Consider the following 21984-nt stretch of genomic DNA (forward strand, 5'->3'; position numbering starts at 1 on the left):
AGTATTATTCACCAATGACTTGTCACAGTGGATCCTCCACAATCCTCTGGCCTGAAAATGTCATCATCAGGCATTACTTCCAAGCAAAGAAATCTTTCCCCACACAAACGTCTGTTTCAATGTTTGTAGCTAATGTAAAAATGTAATCTAGGAGCTCAGTTTCCATTCCCATCGGTGTCCCCTTAACAGTGCCTTACAATGGAGAGCATGGCCAGTAGGACATTTTAGAAAATACTAATGGAATTTAACATTGCACAAGGAATGAATATGTTCTAAGACTATGTTTCAAAATAAGTAAATGCAAAGCTTTTTTGGACAGAAAACTGTCCTGGTAATGACTTGAATTACTCGTATTAGAAAGTTACTTGAACATGTACAAGCTTCAAACTACAATGCTGGTAGTTTTGAAGCAGTTACATAACCAAAACAAATATATAAAATTAAATACTAGTAAAATACAAGTTGCTAATGTGCAAATAGATGCATGTTATTGATTTAGCATAATAGATGATGTTATTTTGCCGGGATTAAATGACTACACTCAATGTTAAAATGGTCCTGATGGCTATAATGTGGTTTCTTCTGTGTTGCAGCATGTCTAAAATATGATGTGGTGCATGATTTCTTAGTTCTACTATTATGTTTCTCTATCCAAAACTGAGAAACTTTTGTTTGTAAGACTCCCTATAAAACAATCGGGCCTTCTCTTGGCTAAAATGTGTGATTTTTGTATTAAACCTCCCTCTGTTCTCTGTTCTTTTATCATTTGCTTGCAACAATTAAAATATGGCTATTCGGCATATACACATTCATAAATAGAAACACAAATGCAGGCGTTGAAATCATGTGCTAGCCTTGGTCATCCTAATGACTCAATATGCTTTATATTTAGTTTTTAAGTTATTACCAGCAGTAAATACATATTTTAAAAGCCTACTAGGAAAGTTACAAAGTCCCAAGGATATGTCCACAGACCAGGATGCCCAGACAGATGCTTGACAAACAATACTCCAAAGCCAGTAGGATATTGGCCAGGAAATTACATTTTCCAAGGTGCTGTGATACAGAGGGCTTCCTAGCCAATTCTGAGGATTGAAAATTTACTTTTTTGTTTTGCGCTTTCCCCCAATCCCTTTGCAATCATTAATGATTCTTTTCAACTGAAGACATCGTGTTTGTGACTAACCTATTTGGAGCAGTAATAATCGCGATTACTATCATTTGCTAATCAAGCAATATTCAAAGAGTTTGCTTAGCCTAGAGGACATGACCTTGTGCTCAGTGAGCTTTGTGCATAGACAGAAAAGTAAGATCCACAGGAAAATCTGCTCAGATTTAGCTAGATGACTCTTCTCTTGTGTGGGTTGTTTTCAGAAGAATCGTTACCTGGAGGAAAATAGAAAATTGAAATCAATAGTGAAATCCCTTCGCCATTGGAGTGTGGCTGTGGCGTATGGGCAGAGCAATAGGGAGGGAGCCATGGACAAACTCAAGAGGACAAATGATTTCTGGAAAATTATTTTCAAGGCACTAGGCACGACTTGCCTTGCTACTCCAAGTGTGGTCTCTGAACTAGTAGTAGCATCTACATGGTCTGGGTGCTTGTTAGAAATGCAGAACCCAAAGCTCCTGAAGACCTACCGAATCAGATCTGCGTTTTAGCAAGATCGTCAAGTGATTCTTATGCACAGTACAGTCTGAGAAGCACTCAACTGGGGAATGAGTGCTCACAGTTGGCCGCACATTGGAATCACCGGGGGAGTTTTAAAAAACACTGAATCCTGAGTTCTACCCCCAGAGAGTCTGAATTACTTAGTCTGGTGGTTGGTCTGGGCACTGGGATTTGCAAATGCTCCCCAGGTGGTTCCAAATGTGCAGCTGTGTTTGAGAAACGCGGAACTGGAGCATAACACTATTCTTACAAGAACAGATCAGCATACCGCCAAGGAAAGCAGGTGTCATTATAAATGTCCATAAGTGAAAACCGACTTGTAAATGTTAGAACATCTGCTCAGCGATCTGCCATGGTGTTTGTGAGCATGCCACATTTTATGACTTGCTTGTGCCAATATTTAGCCAATGTAAATATTGTCTAAAATGGAAAACAGTTTGGGACTTGGAGCAGATGAACAGGCAAGCTCCGAGGCAGGTGGATTAGGAACACCCAGGAGCCACACACGAGGTGGGAATAGGTCCAGATGCCTGGGAAAAGAAGGTAGGCTCTGGAGGGAAGTGAAAATGTGACTGGGAGTTTGGGATAAAGTAAGTATGGCTTTAACCAAAAGTGTGCATTGAAGTGTGATTCTCAAACCCTAAAGAAACCACGAAAGAAACTAAGACCACATAGTCCTACCTCTCCTATCAGGAAATCATTTATCCCCCCAAATTAGTCCTGACCACCACCGTGGGTATAGAAGGAAACAAAAAGGACCTCTGATGTCAAAACAGGACATGCACTTAAGCATACCTTCTTCCTTTAAAAACAAGCCTCCCACTCAAAGTTGGCTGCGTTTGAGACACAATCACACACAATGTTGGCTTTAGGGGTTTCTTGTCTCTGGAAGATAAAAAGCAGTCATTTGAAAGTCATTTAAATTTTTTTTAACGTTTATTTGTTTTTGAGACAGAGAGAGACAGAGCATGAATGGGGGAGGGGCAGAGAGAGAGGGAGACACAGAATCTGAAACAGGCTCCAGGCTCTGAGCTGTCAGCACAGAGCCCGATGTGGGGCTCAAACTCATGAACTGTGAGATCATGACCTGAGCCGAAGTCGGATGCTTAACCGACTGAGCCACCCAGGCGCCCCCATTTTAAAGTCACTTAAAGGTGGGGGGAAAGTTTGCCAAGGACAAATATACCAATGGAAGGAAGAACTTGCAAACTGAAAAACTGACACAAGAGCTTTAACGCTGTAGGAGCCTGGGCGGGGCGGTTGGCCACTTGGTGTAGGGGATGGAATCAGGCAGATGCTTGCCCTGCTGTACAGCAGCCAGAACTCAAATTCCCAGTGATGGTGGGCATAACTGGAGGCTTCAAGGGGGCCTTCTGGAAGGATGATGAGGATAACTGACATTTCTCAAGTGCTTGCTAGACTGTGAGCTGCTCTGGGGGCCCGGGCTGTGTGCACGAACTCTGAGCCCTTCACTCTACCAAGACCCCCATGTACACATGTCCTTTTGGTCCTTTGGTCCACACAACTCTGTGAGGGAGACAGGATTATTATCCCCTTTGCAATCTGGGGAAAGTGAAGCACGGAGAGATGAGGTAATTTGACCAAGGAGAGGTGAAGCATGCATTTGGATTTAGGTAGAAATTCTTCACATTATACCAACTAGATGCTAACCTACTGGGATTTCTAAATCTGTTGAACTGGACCATTATCTCCTCTTTACCCCCGATCCTGAGCTTCCTCCTCTTCCCCTAGATCTGATGCTCCTCTTTAGTGTTTCCATGCTACTCTGTGTACAATGTCATCACTCCCCTCCCACAGGATTTTAGAACTAGCTGTTCACACATCCTCCCCAGACTGGACTGATGGCTCACTGGGGGTAGGACAGTGTCTTGTTCATCTCTGTATCCCCATTACTGACACAAACCCTGGCACATAGCAAATGCTCAATAAACGTGTGATCACCTCATCAGTTCATTATGTTTTACGGGAAAGGCTTACTCAAACCAATGTTTTACTCATTTGGAGTCCAAATCCCTATGACCAGTTACACCCCCTGCCCCGACCAATGTGTAAGGTTCTGCTGTATCTGTACTTTTTAAAAACTCCACAACTAATTTCTAATGTACCCAAAGTGGAGAACCATGGGTCTTATGTCACGTGTTCCTCTAGTGCAGGGATGTGCCCAAATGTGGCCCCCAGGCCATCACTGGAATAACATAGGATCTGTTAGGAATGCAAATTATCAGGCCCCACTCCAGATCTATGGAATCAGAACCTCTGGGGCGAAGGCCCAGCAACTGCACCTGAACAAGCCTTCCGGGTGATTCTGATGTACACTCAAGTTTAAAAATCAGTGTTGAGGGGCACCTGGGTGGCTCAATCAGTTAAGCATCTGACTCTTGATTTTGGCTCAGGTCATATCTCACAGCTCATGAGATCGAGCCCCACATTGGGCTCTGTGCTGATAGTGTGGGGCCTGCTTGGGAATCTCTCTCTTTCTCTCTCTCTCTCTCTCTCTCTCTCTCTCTGCCCCTCCCCCGCTCCTCGCTCCTTCTCAAAATAAATACATAAACTTTGGGGAAAAAAAGAAAGAAAGAAAATCAACTTTGAAGCAAAAGCCTCTCACAGGCGTAGGCTGGAGCTGTGCCCCAGCTTTGACTGAACCATTCCCATCACTCAGCCTGCAGAGATGCCCGGATGATGGCTGTTAAAGCCTACTTAGTCCCACACCCTCCTCCAGGGCCTTTGACACCAAAAGCAGTCCAGGGAACTGCCCCATTCTGCCCCTTCCACTGACCCCAGGCTGCAGTCTCTCCCACAACTCATCCTAGCATTGCATGGAGAAAAGTAAGCTCGAGTCCCTCTGCCAACAGAGGAAGGAAACCACTCTTCATCCTCGCTATCAGTTCAACACATTTTTTTTAAAGAAACTCCCATGAGCCAGGTGCTGTTTGAGGCACCACTGATAAAAAGAGGAATAAAAGAGCACAGTCCATGCCCTCTGAATGGCTCACAGTCTAGCAAGGGAGGCAAACAAGTAAACGATTACAACGATGTGCAACGATTGCACTAATAGAAACACGTCCAAAACTTAGGGGAGAGAGTGATTCTGTGTGGGAGGAAGGAGTGGGAGAGGCTTCCTAAGGTGCAGAAGGGCAATCTTTACGGTGCCAGAGTAGGTGCAGAGAGGTACAAGAAGGCTCTTGCCCTGCAGAGCACTGAATCCGTCAAACATCACCTGCCTGTGCAGCTGCTAGCCCCTCCCCCTGGTCGGGAGCTTCTGCAGGGCCTGCACTGCCACCGCTCATCACGGCTCCATCACTGGGGCTTGACACATAACAGGCACACCACGCATATTTTTGATAGATCACTGATCAGCGATGCACAGGGGTGTCCTAAAGGCCCTTGTTTGCTATGCAAAGTGTATTGGTATCCTAGGGCTAATATGCAAAGGACCACAGACTGGGTGGCTGAAAGCAATGGAAATGTATTCTTTCAATGTTCTGGTGTCTAGGGATTTAAAATCAAGGTGTTAGCAGGGCCACCGTTTCCTCTGAAGACTGTAGGGAAGAATTCTTTCTTGCCTCTTTCAGCCTCTGGTGGCCCCAGGCATTGCAGTCCTTGGCTGAGGGCAGGAGAGTCCCAATCTCATGTTCCCATGTTCCCATGGCCCTCCCCTCTATTTCTCTTCTTCTAAGGACCCCAGTCACTGGATTTAGGAGCCATTCTAAATCCAGGATGATCTCACCCATGATTCTTAACTAATTACATCAGCAAAAACTCTATTTCCAAGTAAGGTCACATTCTGAGGTTCCAAGTAGACATGCATTCGGGGAGCATACTATTCAACCTACTACACCAAGGAAATTGGGTTTTTTTGCTTTAGGCCAGTAGTGTTTTCTAAACGACGTACATCAGATTCCTTTGGAAGGTTTGTTTAAACAGAGAGCTGGGCCCTATCTGCAGAGTGTCTGATTCAGTAGAGCAGGGCCCCAAATTTTACATTTCTCACAAGTTACCTGATGATGCTAATGCTGCTGGTCCAGGGGCTACACTTTGAGAACTAGTATCTTAGGCAATAGGGGAGCCATAACTAATCTCAGACAAGGGAATGACAAGGTCAGAGATGCACTTTGGATGGACCATGCTAGAAGCTAGTAGAGAAAGTTTTGGAGAGATTCCTGACCAAAGGCAAATAAAACACTTAGGAGGCAGTGGCCCTGGAGAAAGATGATGAGCCTGTGTTCCCAACTTAAACAGTGGCAGTGGGATCAGAGAGAAGAGGACTGATGGGAAGGTCAAATAGATGTAACTGGCTAAGTGGACAGGTAGGTGAGGGACAAGGAGGACTACAGAGTGATTCGGGTACCTGGCTTATGTACCCAGGTGAATGGGGTGCATCCTGGGAATAGAACAAACTGGAAGTTTACTCAATGCGAGGATGAATTTGGCTTTGGGATCTGCTGAGTTTGAGATATCCGTGGGACACCTGGGTTTAACACCTAGCAGGTAGCTGGATCTGAAACTCAAGAGAGAAGGCTGCACTTGAGGTAATTGGAGGAGTACAAATTCATAGTTGTTTTGTTTTCAAGTCAGTATGTGAGTACAAGTAGTAGACTACAAGACTAAGAGTGGCTTAAGTAACAAAGACATTTAATTATTAGCCTTCACACGAAGTCTGAAAGGAGGGGATTCCAGTGTTGGTTGAGTGGTTCAGTCACATCATTAAGGACCCATGCCATGTCTACCTTTCCATTCTGCCACCCTTGATGTGTTCGCAGCAGCTCCCCTCATGGGTACAAGATAGTGGTCTGTGTTTAAATTCATGATCACACGTGATAGGATCACAAGTAAGAGGGAAGGGGACAGAGAAAAAAGTACGTTTCTTCTTACCACTCCCCTATCACTCAGAATAATCTTTTTGGAAAGCCCCCAAGCAGGCATCACATCCCATCTCATTAGTCAGAGTTGGTCAAAAGCCTGTCCCTAGACCAATCACTGGCCAAGGGGAAGAGGACAGCCATGAATCGTGATTCATCCCTGGGGCTGGAGATATCATCTTGTCAACTAGCACATTCTTCCTCAATCTCACTCTCTCGCTCTCTCTCCTTCTTTCTACATGTTGGGCTCATTCTCTCCCACTGAAAATGAACCTTTTCTTTTTCCCCAGTGGTGTGGGAGGCAAAAGTTGTTGGTGAGAGGGAGGCATGGCCACAGATAGTTTGGGCACCACAGAGAGGGCCATGGCCTCATGTAGCTCCACGTTAACAACATCAAGGAAAAGAGGTTTTTTTCCCCCCTAAGTTTCTATCACATGTCAGGGGAAAATTCTGATTGACTTGGGTCATGTACCTAATCCTTGAACTGTCACTGTGGCAGAGGTTGGCTTTACCAATCCTTGGGGTTTAGGGATATTGCTTTATCATATTGCTTTCTTATAACTATGATTTTTATTAATATTACTACTGCTGTGTCTGTTGCCATATTGGATGGACTGAAATAGAAAGGGAATGATGACTCAAAGATAAGATAGAAAGGCAGTCAAATAATTCACCCTTCCTGTAATGGGGGTTTGGATGGTTGTGGTGGAAATGAAAAGGAAGATTAAAATGTTTAAAAGAATTTTAAAGAAGTAATTAATAGGATTGGATCCAATGCATATTTAAACTCTTACCAGGGGAAAGAATAACATTCATTGTTTTGATTCTGATGGAGACAGAAATTTGCTCAAAGCAAATTTAGCTATTTTACCTTGTTTCCTTTTTAGCAAATCAAAACTTGTCCACATACTGTTGGCTATGCCTTTTACACAGCACCATTCAATGCTGTAATGACCCAGCTCAGCCCCCAGTATTTTCTCTTTCCAATTCCGTCTACCCACTTATCATTGACTCTTGAGGACCCCAGAGTCCACTTGCTTCTTTTTTTCCTGCAAGCAATGAATCCCAAGTTTATACTCTCATTGAATTGGCAGAAAAACGGCCTTTGGCAATAGAAGAAGGAAATGGATAGTTCTTTTCTAATGAGAAAAGTGCTTCATTTTTCATAACTCTTGAAGGCATGGTTCCTTTCATGCTTGAGGAATGACCATCATCTCCCCACAATCACCTTATCCTCCAAGTTCATTTTCATTGATGCAATACAGCAGTAATTGGATATCTGGAGTTTTAACACTCTTTAGAGGTCTCTGACTCCCAAAACAATCTGTGGACAACCTCAAAGCAGTCACTTTCCCCCAGGATGCGATCTTGTTTCCATACAGGGCATGTAATTCCACCTCTAGTAGAAACTCTGAGCTGTCCAGCCCACCACAATACTAAAGGGCCCCTAAGAATGAGTCAGCTGAGGCTGCCTGATGAGGCCCCTGCCAGCTGAGGCTGTGAAGCCTACAACTGTGATGCAGACAAAGAACAGAGGATGATGACAGGATGATGACCAACTTCAAGTCAGATTCTTCCCCCTAGTTACCTAGTTACCTTTCAGATTTGTCATCTAGTTTCTTTGAAATAAAATTAAAGGAAGAAAGACATCATGGTCCACTTCTAATCCTCCCTTTTATGTAACCACAGCAATTTGCTCTTTGTCACTGGGGACCTTGCCTTTGTCAGTACCTATGTGCCATTTGCACCAGAAGCCCAGCCTTCTCAAGACCTTTTAAAGAAACATGTTTATAGCATTGTTGCAGTCATTAGGCCAGGGTGGTAGACACTCATCATGTTAGATCTTGGCACTATTGATATTGGAACCAGAAAATTCTTCTGTGAGGGGATGTTCTGTGCCTTCTATGATGGTTTAGAGGAATCGCTGATCTCTAGGATTAGAGATAAGTAGCACTCCCTTACCTATGACTACAAAAAATGTCTCTAGATACTGCCAAATGTCCCCAGAGAGACAGAATTGCTTCTGAGACACAGACCTTAGGGAAAGCAAGGCAATAGGGCAGGAGATGACCCCATAATGTCTTTATCTGACTGAACTTCTACCAGCAACCATGTATTCCTGCCCCTCTGGCCTAGATACTCCCTCACACTGATTGCCTTTCTTATCACAGGGTAGAGCCAATCCATCTTCAAGATTGACCCTTGTCCTCCTGGTAGTGACAACAGCAGGCGAGAGGCAGCGGTTTCCCCCCAAAAGACGGTTAATCCATAAGTAACTCTGATGGCCAGAGTGAGAAAGGCTTCTCTACAGAAATATCCAGCACTGAGGCCATTGAGCTGAGCTAAGTTTTCCTGCCCAGATGAGCAGTGCTCAATGGAAAGTCACTGATTGAAACAATCATGAGTCCATTTGTTCACCTCTCCTCTGAGTGTAGCCCCTGAAAGGACTGCCCCATATAGTCTCCCTATATCAGAGCTCAGTGCATGGTGGGCCAGTCACATTGTTTGTACTTCTGAATATATTGTCAGTACCTTCAGAAATGATGGTGCCCACCACCTTAGGGCGCTAGATGTTGGAGAGTCTTAAGGTCAGATCTCCTTAAGGTCAGGTCCCCACCTTCTAGTCACCTTTTGATAGGTGACCAACTCAGTGTATCACACGAACTCAATGCATAATGCCAATTCAACTCACACCAACTCAATGTATAACGCAGAAAGCATAGCCTGAGAAAGTTTGTCTTTCTGGAAAATGATCTAACAATATCAATCTTCATTAAAAGTGTTCTCAAAATGCCAACATATAGATAATCCCACGTTTAGAAGACAGGTCATTTATTTTAACCTGAAAAGTTTCACTCATTTTTCAAGAATACACAGTCAGCATACATATGTAAATCATATCAAGATCTGATTCAAGTGGATGTTTTTTCTATTTTCAGACTTATTTGCCAAATGATGCAAATATTCCTATCCATTTAGAATGATGGCCAAACACATATTTCATACATGTCACTTTTTTTAAAAATTTTTTAAATGTTTATTTATTTTGAGAGAAAGACAGACAGCGTGAACAGAGGAGGGATAGAGAGACACACAAAATCCAAAGCAGGCTCCAGGTGCTGAGCTGTCAACACAGCCCTGATGTGGGGCTTGAACCCACAAACTATGAGATTATGACCTGAGTCGAAGTCAGATGCTTAACCGACTGAGCCACCAAGGTGCCCCTCGTATGTGTCACTTTAAAATTGCATCTCTGAAAGGATAGATCAATAGTGTAACAGTTCTATGTGTTCTTATCACCTTTTAAGGTTAGCTAGAACTCTCAGGCTTCCTACACACTGACTGGCTATCCTGTCGACCTCCTTGATTAACAGATCTCTGAAAGGGTCCAAGTGGGCAGACGATCTAAGAATGGAGGAATCAGCTTTGCTATGACCATGGAGAATGCTAATAGAACAATAAGGACATGGTGAAATACCAAATACTCTTATATGATTGAAACTGTGCTTAAATAGACCCCACAGAGTACAATGCAATATACATATTTTTTCTAATTAGTAGTCTCCTTTTTGCTCTATAAGCATTTAAGTAGATTTTGATTTAAAACAACAAAAAAAAGCAAGACTTAAAAAAAAGTCAAATGTATTGTTCCAAGGAAACCATGCCTAAGAAACAATCAACTTAATGAAACAATATGCCACTATCACCCAAGATTCATGTTTAAAGATGTGAATGGCCCCTCTGTTGTGTTTCAAATTGCCCATCAATGTCTACTAAACATGCCCGTGGAAATGTTGCCAGAATCTTTCTGTTTCTGAATTCATGAATAGTACAATACTTTGCATTCATGCTAATTAGTTTCAAAGTACAAATGAGTAACCAGTGAGAGGTAAAAGAACATTGTCCTGAGAGGGAGGCCTCCAGATTTTTCCATAAGCAAGTAAGTGACCCTGTGCAGATGACTCAACAATTAGGCCTCAGTTTACCTGTAAAATGAGGGGACTGGATACATTCATTGTTTCCCAAACTTCAGATTTAAATATGACTTTCATGAATGTTGCCAAACACATATGCTGTCTATGCTGCTAATAGCTCTATTATCTCTTTTCTTTAAATTCACTCATTTTTGACATAAAAAATTAATCTTAAAAAGAAACTTGATGTTAGTATCATAAATGGAAAATCAATTATCAGTTGATATAAATGTGGATAACTAAATGAAGGCAAAAAGACTATATTAAATTCTAACTAAATACTACTGCCAGCTGAAGGCTCAGATTCTGTCATCTGTTTTCTGATTAAAAAAATCTATTTGCATAAAGAAGAGAAGGGGTTGGGAAAATAATTATCTCAGCCTTTGTGTGCCACACAACCTCTGTTACAACTATTCAACTCTGCCACTGAAGTGTGAAAGCAGCCTTTGACTAAATGTATATGAGTAGGTTGGCTATGTTCCAGTAAAACTTTATTTATAAAAACAGATGATGGGCCAGAATTTGACCATAGCCCATAGTTTGCCAATCTCTGGGTTGAAAGAGTGTGAAAGACATACTATCACGAGGCAAAGAATGACTTAATATGATGAACTGAGAGAGAATTTTAAAAAGAATTCCTTTTTCAGTTGAAAGTCCAACAGGCTTTAATACAGTCAGTGTTCCATGTCACCCATTTTGAAAACCCTGGGTTGAATTTCTACCCTCAGAATCTATGATAAACCTCTTCCCTTTATCTTTTGCTCCTTTAATAAAGTCTAGGATTTCTTATTTGTGTAAAGCCTCAGCACATTTTTAAGTTGTCTTTCTGATTCATTGGGATGTCAATGGGAAAGTTTCTAATTTCTGTCAGACCAGTGGGTCTTAACCCTGGCTTCACGTTGGAATTATCTAGTAAGTTTTGCAAATACTTATATCAGAGATTCTGATTTAATAGGATCAGGTTGGGACTCAGTCATTTGTCTATTTTAAAACATCTCAGGGCGCCTGGGTAGCTCAGTCTGTTGAGTGTCTGACTCTTGATTTCAGCTCAGGTTATGATCCTAGGGTCATGGAATTGAACCCCACATCAGCTTCCACACTGAACATGGAGCCTGCTTAAGATTCTCTCTCTCTCTCTCTCTCTCTCTCTCTCTCTCTCTGCACCCTCCCCTGCTTTTTCTCTCTTTCTCAAATAATTAAAAAAAAAAAAAAAACTATCTCAAATGATTCTGATGTGTATCCAGGGTTGAAAAGCTATCCATCTGTGTTCAGGGCATCTTCCTCAGAGTCCACTATTTCCTCCATAGGTCTTAAGTCTAAGAGCATCAAATTCTATTTAGCTCAAACTATTCCAGACCTAAAAGCGTTAGGCATTCACTTTCATTTGTGTTTCTTGTTAAGCCTCCAAGTGAGGTCCAGTTGAGCTCTCCCAGGTGTCCTGATTAAGTTTACTGTTCCTTTTATCATTCTCTCTGCTTCATTACCCTAGGAGGCTTGACATCATTATCAGTTCAAGATGTCTAACTGGATAACTCCACTCTCCCCCTCTTCTGTCTCCACTCTTGCCACTGACCCCTGACATTGATACAAACTAGAGTAAGGCCAGGATGCAAAGGAAAAGAGATGTGGCATATTCTGTAACATACAAAGGAAGAAGATTCTTCCGCCTCTAGAAGGGAAGAGAAATACCCTATAGCTGCAGAGAATTCAAATGAGCTTCCATCAATATGTAAACATTTACCAAGTGCCTTTAATGTGCCAGGCATTATGATAGGTGCTGGATATGACAAGGAATATGACATGGTTCTTGGTTCCAAGAGGTTTACAACCTAGGGAGGGAGATAAATTAGTGAATAAATATAATAATGTATCTTAAGAAGATCTGATAGAAGTCTCTAGAATGGAGTATAAGCACAAAAAAGAAACTGGTGTGCCAGAAAATGTTTCACAACCAGCTCTTGGGGCGGGGGAGGACAAAAACCCAATTTGTGCCATGAGCCAATTTCCATAGTATAAATATGAAATCACAGCTGATTTCAAGTTACCAACATGGCCTCACTGAACACAGAGTTGGGAAGAGATGCACACAATTGTCTCTTGAAAGCTTTCAAAGTCAGCTCCAGCTTGGGTGACCAACCATCCTGATTAGCCTGGAAACATCACAGTCTTAGCACTGAAAATCTCACATCCTAGGAAATCCTGAGTCTTGGGCAATCAGTTGGCCACCTTAGGCCCAACTGGCAGAAAGTCCTCAATCCTTCCCAAGAGGGTCATAAGTGGTTTCAGAGAGGAGATACAGCTTCAGCAAATTCCCTTAAGTAGATACATTCTCCACTGTTGCCAGTGGACTCAACAGTGGGCAACCAGGTGTTTAAGAAATGGAGGAGCATGAGACCTGTGCTGTCAACCCCCAAACCCCTTGGCCCTCTGAGGACTCGGGAAGTTACAGTGAGGAGCCTGCTTATAGTACCCCTCCTCTTCTTCCCCCACTGAACATTCATGGACCCTTCCTAATAAGGTAAATCTGCAGTCATTTTGCCCAGATTCCGGCAGGTAGGGAGAAATGAAATTTTACCTATGAAAACATGTGACGGTTTATCAGGCTGGAAAGCAGTCACCCCTAAGAATAAACATGCTGGAAACCTTGATCATCCTTCTGGCCTCATGCTTTTCTGTCTTCAGACTGCCTCTGCTAAATTTCAACCCCTTGGCACACCACAGTCCCTTAGCTATGATCTCTCCACTACTCAAAGGGCAAGATGTTTTAGTAAACAGGGAACAGGAAGGTTTGAGGTAAGATGGGGAAGGAAGGAGGAAAAGGAGGAGGTGTCCTGACAGCCTGCTAGAGAAGGGCAGAAAAGCCAATTTCTCCCCTGCCAGCTCTGGATCATCATAATGAAATCTCCCTGCCCAGAACCCTCACAATATCTTTTCATATGGCTTTGTTGAGATATAATTGACATACAACATCACATAAATATAAGGCAAACAGTGTGTTGATGTGAGACACTTACATATTGCAAAATGATTACCACTATAACCTTAGCTAACGCCTGCATTATGCATAACTACCATTTAACTACCATCTTTTTGTGGTAAGAACATTTAAGATCTACTCTCTTAGTAATTTTCAAGTATATAGTACAGTATTATTACTATAATCACTATGCTGTACATTAGGCTCCCAGAATGTATTCATTTTATAACTGGAAATTTGTACACTTTGATCAACATCTCCCCTCTCCCCCACCCCCATTCTAGTCTCTGTTTCTGTAAGTTGGCTTGATATTCATTTTGTGTGTAAGTGTAAGTGTGTGTGTGTGTGTGTGTGTGTGTGTGCACCACGTCTTCTTTATCCATTCATCTGTTGATGGACACTTAGGTTATTTCCCTGTATTGGCTATTGTGAATAATGCTGTAATGAATCACATTGTCTTATTTCATCTTCCCAAGATTTTGCTACATAGGTATTAGTCTTAGTTCACAGATGAAAAGCAGAACACATGATTCCATTTGACTCAAAAAGATACTGAGAGCAGAATTTGACAACAGTGCCTTTCCTGCACATATGCTCTGCTCACAGGGAGAGGCTATCCATTTTGCCTTGCAAATAGTGGTAGCTGGCCTTCATTTTCCACTTCACTTCCTATTGTCTCATCAAGAACATTTCCTGATCTCACAGCTATGCAAGGGGTCCTTGGCTTCCCTGATCAGTGGACAAATCACAGGTCTTAGCCGGTGTATCTATAAAATACTAGCATTCTGAGGGTTGGACTGAGATTTTCTACCATTAAATTTAAAAATGATAATTTTGAAAGAGACAAAAAAATTAGTTAATGAGAAGCCAATGGTGGAATTTCTGGATCCAGATTGTGTAGGTTTGAATTCCATCAGTTAATAACTGTGTGATTCAGATAACTTATTAACCTTTCTGTTTTTTGGTTTTGTCAACTGCAAAATAGGAGGTAATAATACTTACCTCATAGAGTTTTTGTGAGGATTCAGTTGTTTGGGCCAGTGCCTGGCACATAGTAGGTACTTTGTATTTTGCTGTCATTCTCAATTTTACGTGTTAATCCCTTAAATTTCTCTTCAACGCTTGGCCCAGCTTACTACTTATCTGTTAAGTACAAAATGGTTTCTGATTTAGGACAAAATTATGTAATCAGTTATTTTAAAGGTGCCACACAAAGCAACATGTCAGGGGCTCATTCAACACTCCATAGGAATCAGGTCAAGATGGAAGGAAGTAATAAAAATAACACTGAACACTCACCATGTGCCCAGCTTCCTGCCAAGTATGTTTGATGCATATCCTTGTAACAACCCCCAAGACCTTGTTATCTTTCAGATGGAAAAGAGACGCTTAGAAAGGGTAAGGAGAGAAAAATAGCATCATGCCAGGTTCAAGGGTAGACATCTTTGGGGGGATGGATACCAACGTGACCACGAAGAAGTCTCTTTCCCGAACTGGACCTCAGTTTCCCTAACTCTCTAACGACTAAAATCTATGCAGATTTAGCCCAAATCACCAGCACTGGCTCAAGGTACCATTAACTAGCAGGGGCAACGGTCACTGCTTATGTTGGGGAGAATTCAGGCATGTCTGAGGCTCTCCCGGGCACAACCCTTGCCTGCCTCCACCTTGCTCCTGTTTAAAATGCCCAGGCCACCTCCTGGTTCTAATCCTGGCTCTCATTTTTAATCTCCTCAGCCTCCTCCTGATTTCATGTTGGCTCCAAAAGCAACACCATTGAGATCAGTGTAACAATGAGCCCTCTGCTCTCCAGCGCTTCCTGAGAGCCCTCCTGTCTCAGAGCCTGGATACCAAGCAACCACTTTCAAATATTTACCGAGCAAATTGCAGCAAGCCAGGGCTTCTGGGGAACTGCACTGGAAAGAACAAACAAAATGCCACTCCCGTTACATTTTGATAATACTTCAGGGCTTACAAATGACCCCTACATCCTTATGTCACTGAGCACCTCCTACGTGCCACCAACCAAGTGCTCACTGTAACCTGGCACTACATCCCCAACACGACTGCATCCAAACCTCACGCTGCCCATGCACAGGTGCACCTTGACTTTAAACCTGAGACAACAAAGGCTCAGAGAGATGGGTCAGCTTGCCTGGGGCAGAGGTCGTACAACCAGTAAGGAGCAAAGCATAACTGAACGCTGTAGGTCCCACTCCCAAGTCCACATTACATCGTTGTGTATTGTTTAGATCAATCATGTCCGTTCTGCAGTAGTTCAGTGGCAGGTCACCCCTCCTTATGTGTGTACGTATGTATGTATGTACGTATATATGTGTGTATGTACATACGTATGTATTATGCTTGCCTAACTCATATTTCATGAACGAGCACAGATGTCAACTTCTCCCTAAAAATTCCCCTTCTTCCTCTCAGCGATTTGCACCCAACATGCATGCCCCATTATAAATGGAATTGTCATTGATCTGCTTGCATGTTTACTTCCCTGGGGACAAGACCTGCGCTTCATTGATCAAGTCCCCCTCACCAGGGCAGTGCTGGCCCCACAGCAGACCCTCACTACTTGTCTGTTGAAGGAAGGGGAGGGAGGAAAAAAAGAGGAGGAAAGAAGAAGGAAGCGGGCAGAGAAGAGGAACCATTCAGAGGAGATTCTAATTTGCCTGTGGTGTATTGCTTTTTAATTAATTCCCATGTCTCTTGTGAGAAGTATATTCTTATTTCCCAGTCTTGATGCTCTCCAAATACATCAGGTCACCAGGACTGATGAGTGGGAGTGGCCTTAAATAGGAGTGTGCTTAAGGCTGGGTCCTGGAACATCCTGGTTACCACGTAATACATAGCAACAGTCTGCCAATCATATCCCTCAGCTAAATTTTCACAAACTCCATCCCCAGAGTTTGCTGCAAGCTGGAGGAAGATTTTCTTAAAATGTTCCCTTTGATCCCAAGAGTTAAGCTTTCCTTGACCTGGACCAGGAGAGAAGCCTTTGGTCAGCTGTCTGTGTCACCACTCTGGCCCTTGTGGCTGGTGGGGCAGGGTAGGGGACGTGGTATCTGACTTGGTACAACAGCCAACCTCCCTCCTAGGCACTCGATGTGCTGAAGTTGGCCTGTCTCTGAGTCATTTCACAGAGTGGGTGTTTTCGGCATTCATTCTGCTTCCAGGCTCATAGCATCTCAGTTCATTTTGTATAACTCCTCCTTCCAGAAAAATGGATCATTCATTTCCTTGTTTAAGATGCAGGAACATGGAGACACAGAGAAGTGACATGTAGACATGCTGGAAGGAAGGAAGGAAGCAAAAACAAGACTGAAAGTCCCCAGCTCATTTTTGCACCAGGCAGTGCCTCTTGTAGAGTTCATGGTATTCGCTCCCATTGTGAGCCTGACTGGTACATTGGCAAGTGACCCACCCGGGCTGTATCTCAGTGAGATCCTCACACTCCATGAGGTGCCAATTATTACACTAATCAAATGAGGCAGTTAACAAAATGTGGTGTTGGGTGTCATCCCAGGTCACCTGACTCCGTGCAGCCTGAATTGTGAACCACTTCACTGCCTGGTGTGAAATATGTGTCTGGAGCTTTAGATCCAAACTGCCGGTGATCAATGAAAAACCGATCCTTAGAGTACCATTTACAAGGTAGAAACCCTGTGAGCAGGAGACGGTTTCAAATACTCTAGAAGGTTCTTTGCTGATCTGCCTTCCATTATTAATCCTTTACATTTTTTTAAGCACATGCTCTCTGCTAGGCTTCATTTAGATGTTTGGTATGAATGACTTCATTTAAATTCTCGTAAGAGACCTATGAGTGGACACTATTATTGGCCACATTTTGCCATGACAAAACCACAGCACAGAGGGGCTCCCAAACTTGCCGAAGGTCACATGAGTAATAGCAATTATTCTGGGATTCAAATACAGTTTGGAGCACTGGAGATAGATCTACATCTTACAATTTCAAGTTTGGAAGACATCTCTCAGATATAGATTGATAGATAGATAGATAGATAGATAGATAGATAGATGTAAATCTTTCAAACTTGTCAAGTGGAAATATGCAGAATTGAAAACCTAACCTCACTGTAAGGCAAAAAAACAAGAGATGGCCCAAAGAAGCAGAGGGAAAAATTAGCAGTTCTGTGGCTCCTTATCTATCTGGCCTTTGAAATGTTATCTCGCATAAGCCTCAAATCTTACAAGGCAGACATTGTCCCCATTTCACAGGTGAGGAAATGATCACTTAGAGGTTATTGGCTCAAGTTCACATGGCTGCTAAGGGATAGAACCACATTCAAACTTGGATTCATGTGGGCTCAAAGCCCAGACTTCTATAATCATTTTTATTAACATCTGACATCTTGTCTTTTTAATGTGTCCCTTGAGTGTCAGTGTAAATGCTGTTAAACAACAAATCAAAAGAAAACAAAAAAGGAATGTTGTTCTGCCTCTATTTTGCCTAAAGTTGAAAGCAAGTGGAACATTGTGTATTTGCTCAAATCATCACAGTCCTATCTGTCCTCATACTGGAGTCCCCTGTACCCCCATTTTGTGCCTGACTCATATTCCTGCAGACCTGCTTTATGTGGAAGTTCTGCTCCATGGCCTCAGGTTTCCAAAATGAAATCTGATGGGCAAATGGGCCTGAGGTCCCAAAGTCAGCTGCCTGGATCTCTAACAATGAACAATGAACGGTGGAATGTCCACTCCGTATACATTCCAGAGAAGATGGTTACCCAGCTCATTAGAACAAGCCAAGGACACCCCTTGCATCAACACTGGGTGGCACTGATGAATAATATGTCCTTTGTGGAGGCAGTCCCAGCCACGCAGAGGGGGAAATTCCTAACAGCCTATTTTCTCGCCTCCCTCCCTGCCTTTAAATAAGTCCCATCATGTGATCTCTTTATTCTGACATCAAATAGCCTGCTGTTATGAGGAACAAAACTCTTTGGATTAGGAAAGATAACCAACATGGCTAAGAGTGGTCCTTAGAAGGAACCTGGGAACTCCTAACTTCCACCTGCCTTGATGGCAGATTGAAGTGTGTCGGATGCAGACTTGTACACTGAATTTTTTAAAGATGACATAAACGTATTGCCTTATAGTTCTATAGGTTGGAAGTCCAACAGGGTCTCACTAGCTCAATGCTGCATGTTCAGTTAAGCAAAAAAGAAAAAGTTGTCTCCACGTCATCTTTGTTCCTAACGTGTAGTTCAACATTCTCCCACTGCCCTCCCCACCCCCACCCCCCCGATATCACTGTTATTTGGGGACTAAATGACACTTCATCTTTTGGCCTTGGATAAACTAGATATGTTCAGAGGGTCCCCCCCCCTTTATTTTTGGCTCCTCTAACTCTATTTTTGTATCAAGGACCTACCTCACTAAAATAGTAAGGGGACGAAGGACGGAAGTGTCTCTTCATACTTGACAGAACGAGTCTACCCCTGGCTCCCCTGCAGCCATCACCTGGCCAGGGGATCTTAAGCAAGTCTCCACAGGGCTTCTGCAAGTCCTGGCTGCATCTCTGTGCAACTGAGGAAAAAATGTGTCTCTCTGGGGGAGAAGCAGCCCTGCTGGCTTAGCAAATGTAATCCCAGCTGGACTCCAGCCCCCCTGCCCCTCAGCCAGGGCACAACCTCCCTAGCTATTCACAGAGCCCTGTGCCTCTGTTTCAATTTATGTGAGGTGGGGCAAATATAAGTGTCCCACCAGATTCTTTGCCCTGATGAGGCTCAAATGACATCAGAACGGTTTATGAACAGCTTATTAAGAGGAGATGTGTGCTGCTCTGGTCCAATGGCACCTCACTCCCCGAACCTTCCACAAAATCCTTCTAATGAAAAGCAAAGACACCATTCACTCTTCTGAGATTGCCGTTTGCCACTCTCCCACACTCAGAGAACTTGATCAACAGGCAGGACGGGCTCCATAGTGTCAGCCTGTGCAGGTGCACAGACCCAGCACTCAGAAAGGCCTCGAGCTTGCTTTAACGCTCTGATGTCACCATCTTGAAGTTCTAAATCCATTTGGAACAAGGACCCTACATTTTTATTTTGCATTGAGCCCTGAAAATTCTGTCGATGGTCCTGCCAGCAAGCCTTCAGCGGCACCAGATAGCTTTCTCACACCACACAAGAGATTTGGAAAGAAAAAAATGCTGAACATAAAGGCCCCCATCCTACTTAGAGCACGAGGCAGGATGGTGCATGGGACTGAGAGCATGGGCTTTAGGAGGCAAACCATGCTGGGCTTGCCTATATCCGCAAGTGTTCAGACACCTTCCTTACTTAACCTGCCTGATGTCCTTCTCTGTAAGTTTAGACTCCTAATGGCTACTCTTCTGGGTTAATAATGAAGAAAGGTCTGTAAACGAAGAAATTGTCTGGCATGTGGCAGGTGCTCAAGAGATGTAAGTCCCCTTCCCAGCATGCTTCAGAAAGAGATACTTCAAGATGGGCTGTGTAATGGAGGGATCCCATAAGGCAGAGAGATGACTGGCGGCCCTAGAAGATCCCTTTGGCTCTAGGATTACATGAATCTCTATTAAGAAAGGCCTAGAAGTCAGCCCTCCTCTATTCTGTGGATATTACTCAGAACACTTTTGGTTGCAAGGGCAGAAACCCAACTTACTAACTTCGAGAAAGTCGTAGTTTATTAATGAAAATGGGAAGAGCTAGGAAACAGGCATTGCTGCGTCCGAGGATTTATACAGTGGTATTCAGTCTCTCTTTCTCTCTCCATATTTCCACTCTTTTTGTCTCTGCCTTGCTTCACTCTGAACTCATGTCCCTTCATGCAGAGGATAAAATGGCAACCAGCAGGCCTAGACTCACTCTTTCAGCTGAACAAGCCCAGTCAGAAGACATCTCTTTCTCTATCTCAATATCAACCAAAGAAAAGACTCTGATACTGCTTGGATTATACTCCTACTCCTGAACCAGTCACAGTTGCCAGAGTGGCAGGGTTTGTGCCCACCCAAGGGCGGGACAAGGAGGCTCAAGCCTCATGACTGACAGCCCCCATGAAAACATATAAAATGGGGGAAAGGGAAGCCCCCCCACCAAAGGAATAGCAATGCCAGACAAATAAGTACAATATGTCTACTGTGCTTTATGTGGTTTATTATGCCTTCCCAATGGGGGCCAAGGAAAACGAAAGGCGGGAGAGGGGAATTGGGTAGGTGGTGTAGACAGCAGCATGATCACTCCTTCATTGAAGGGTGGGAAATAAGTGACACGTGTCATCAAAGATAATCTCTGTGAGGAAAGGCAAAGAATTGCAAAAACACAGGGTAGGTTCAAAGCTAATAGTTGTGTCACTGCAATTAACCTCACATCTTTAAATTTTTAATAGTGATGCATTTATTTTTATGTTGCTTTTGTTTAGGCAACCAATATTGTTTTTCCATTTTAGTGCTAATAGAAAATTTCCTTTTAAAAATAACTTTAAGTAAAACCCAGCTAAGTGAGCTGAAAGAAAAATTGTAAGCAGATAATAATAACATAGACTTAGGTAGCTGTGGACAAATTAGTGCATCTATTATACCAATGACTGAAGTAAAAGGAGAAACCCTAACTTAGTATACGAACAGAACTTTCTCTCCCCGAGGAACAGTAAAAACCAGCAACTCTGCTATTTCTGGTCGGTAGGTGTCTCTGGCAAACTAAATGTTATGTCTCTCGTTGTGTGGATGGCAAAGCTTTAGCCCAGGTCACCAAATGGATGGATCTGTCATAAAATCTTAGAACCCTCAGCCTGGCAACACTTACTCCCTAGACACACTTGTGTCTCATGACAAGAGGGTAGATCCAGCATTCCAGGACATTGGCCCACTGTATTATTCTCTGTTTCAGAGGCAGTCACACAAAGGTAGGCTTGATGTCAAAATGTCTCAACCCAGAGATGGCCAGGCTGATTGTCCTTATGAACAGAGAGGCCCATTCTCAGTGGTCATCCAAGGCCAGCTGGCTCCAAGGAGTACCAGTCGTCTCTCTGGGGCCAGAGTTTCCCAAGCTGATTTCCGCATGTACCTATGTATAAAGTGGCAGCTGGTCCCTCATTTGGATGACTTCTTCATCTTCTAAATAGCTGCCAACATCAGCCAGAGATAATTCAAGAATGCCCATATTGTCCACTCACCTTTTCAATTATTTTCTCCAGGCCAAAGCAAGAAGTCATCAAGGTTTTGATGTGGATCAGGATGCCAAAATGCTGAACGAAGCCTGCAAAGGAATGGGTATGGAATCTATTTTGTTTTTAAATTTACTTTTGAAGTTGATTATATTTGATCTCTTGTCCAACTTTCCCATGATCTTAGGAAGATGACCTCCCACTGATCTTGTACATTCCGAACTAACCCAAGTTAATTACCTCTAGGGTTCTCTTTGTAAAAGATACCCAAACTATAATCAGATCCTAATGCTTTTCAAGGTCCAATAGGATAGTTAAAAACTG

General features: G+C 43.1%; 1 protein-coding gene and 1 long non-coding RNA gene across 4 annotated transcripts in view; one reads left to right on the forward strand and one right to left on the reverse strand.

Moving 5' to 3' along the window:
• The window catches only part of ANXA13 (annexin A13), a 50943-nt gene that overhangs the window by 1682 nt on the left and 27277 nt on the right, over positions 1 to 21984 (forward strand). For all 3 annotated transcript variants that reach the window (XM_045453743.1, XM_045453744.1, XM_045453745.1), the window contains one exon: positions 21691 to 21766. In XM_045453743.1, the coding sequence (XP_045309699.1) occupies positions 21691 to 21766 (76 nt within the window). The remainder of the gene's footprint in view (positions 1 to 21690; positions 21767 to 21984) is intronic.
• On the reverse strand, positions 708 to 21754 carry LOC123585499. Its single transcript, XR_006706241.1, has 3 exons — positions 21670 to 21754; positions 2468 to 2557; positions 708 to 1386 (listed from the first exon to the last, which is right to left on the reverse strand). It is a non-coding gene; the product is annotated as an uncharacterized LOC123585499 (long non-coding RNA).

Source organism: Leopardus geoffroyi, chromosome C3 (assembly GCF_018350155.1).
Source record: "Leopardus geoffroyi isolate Oge1 chromosome C3, O.geoffroyi_Oge1_pat1.0, whole genome shotgun sequence".
NCBI classification, from domain to species: Eukaryota; Metazoa; Chordata; class Mammalia; order Carnivora; family Felidae; genus Leopardus; species Leopardus geoffroyi.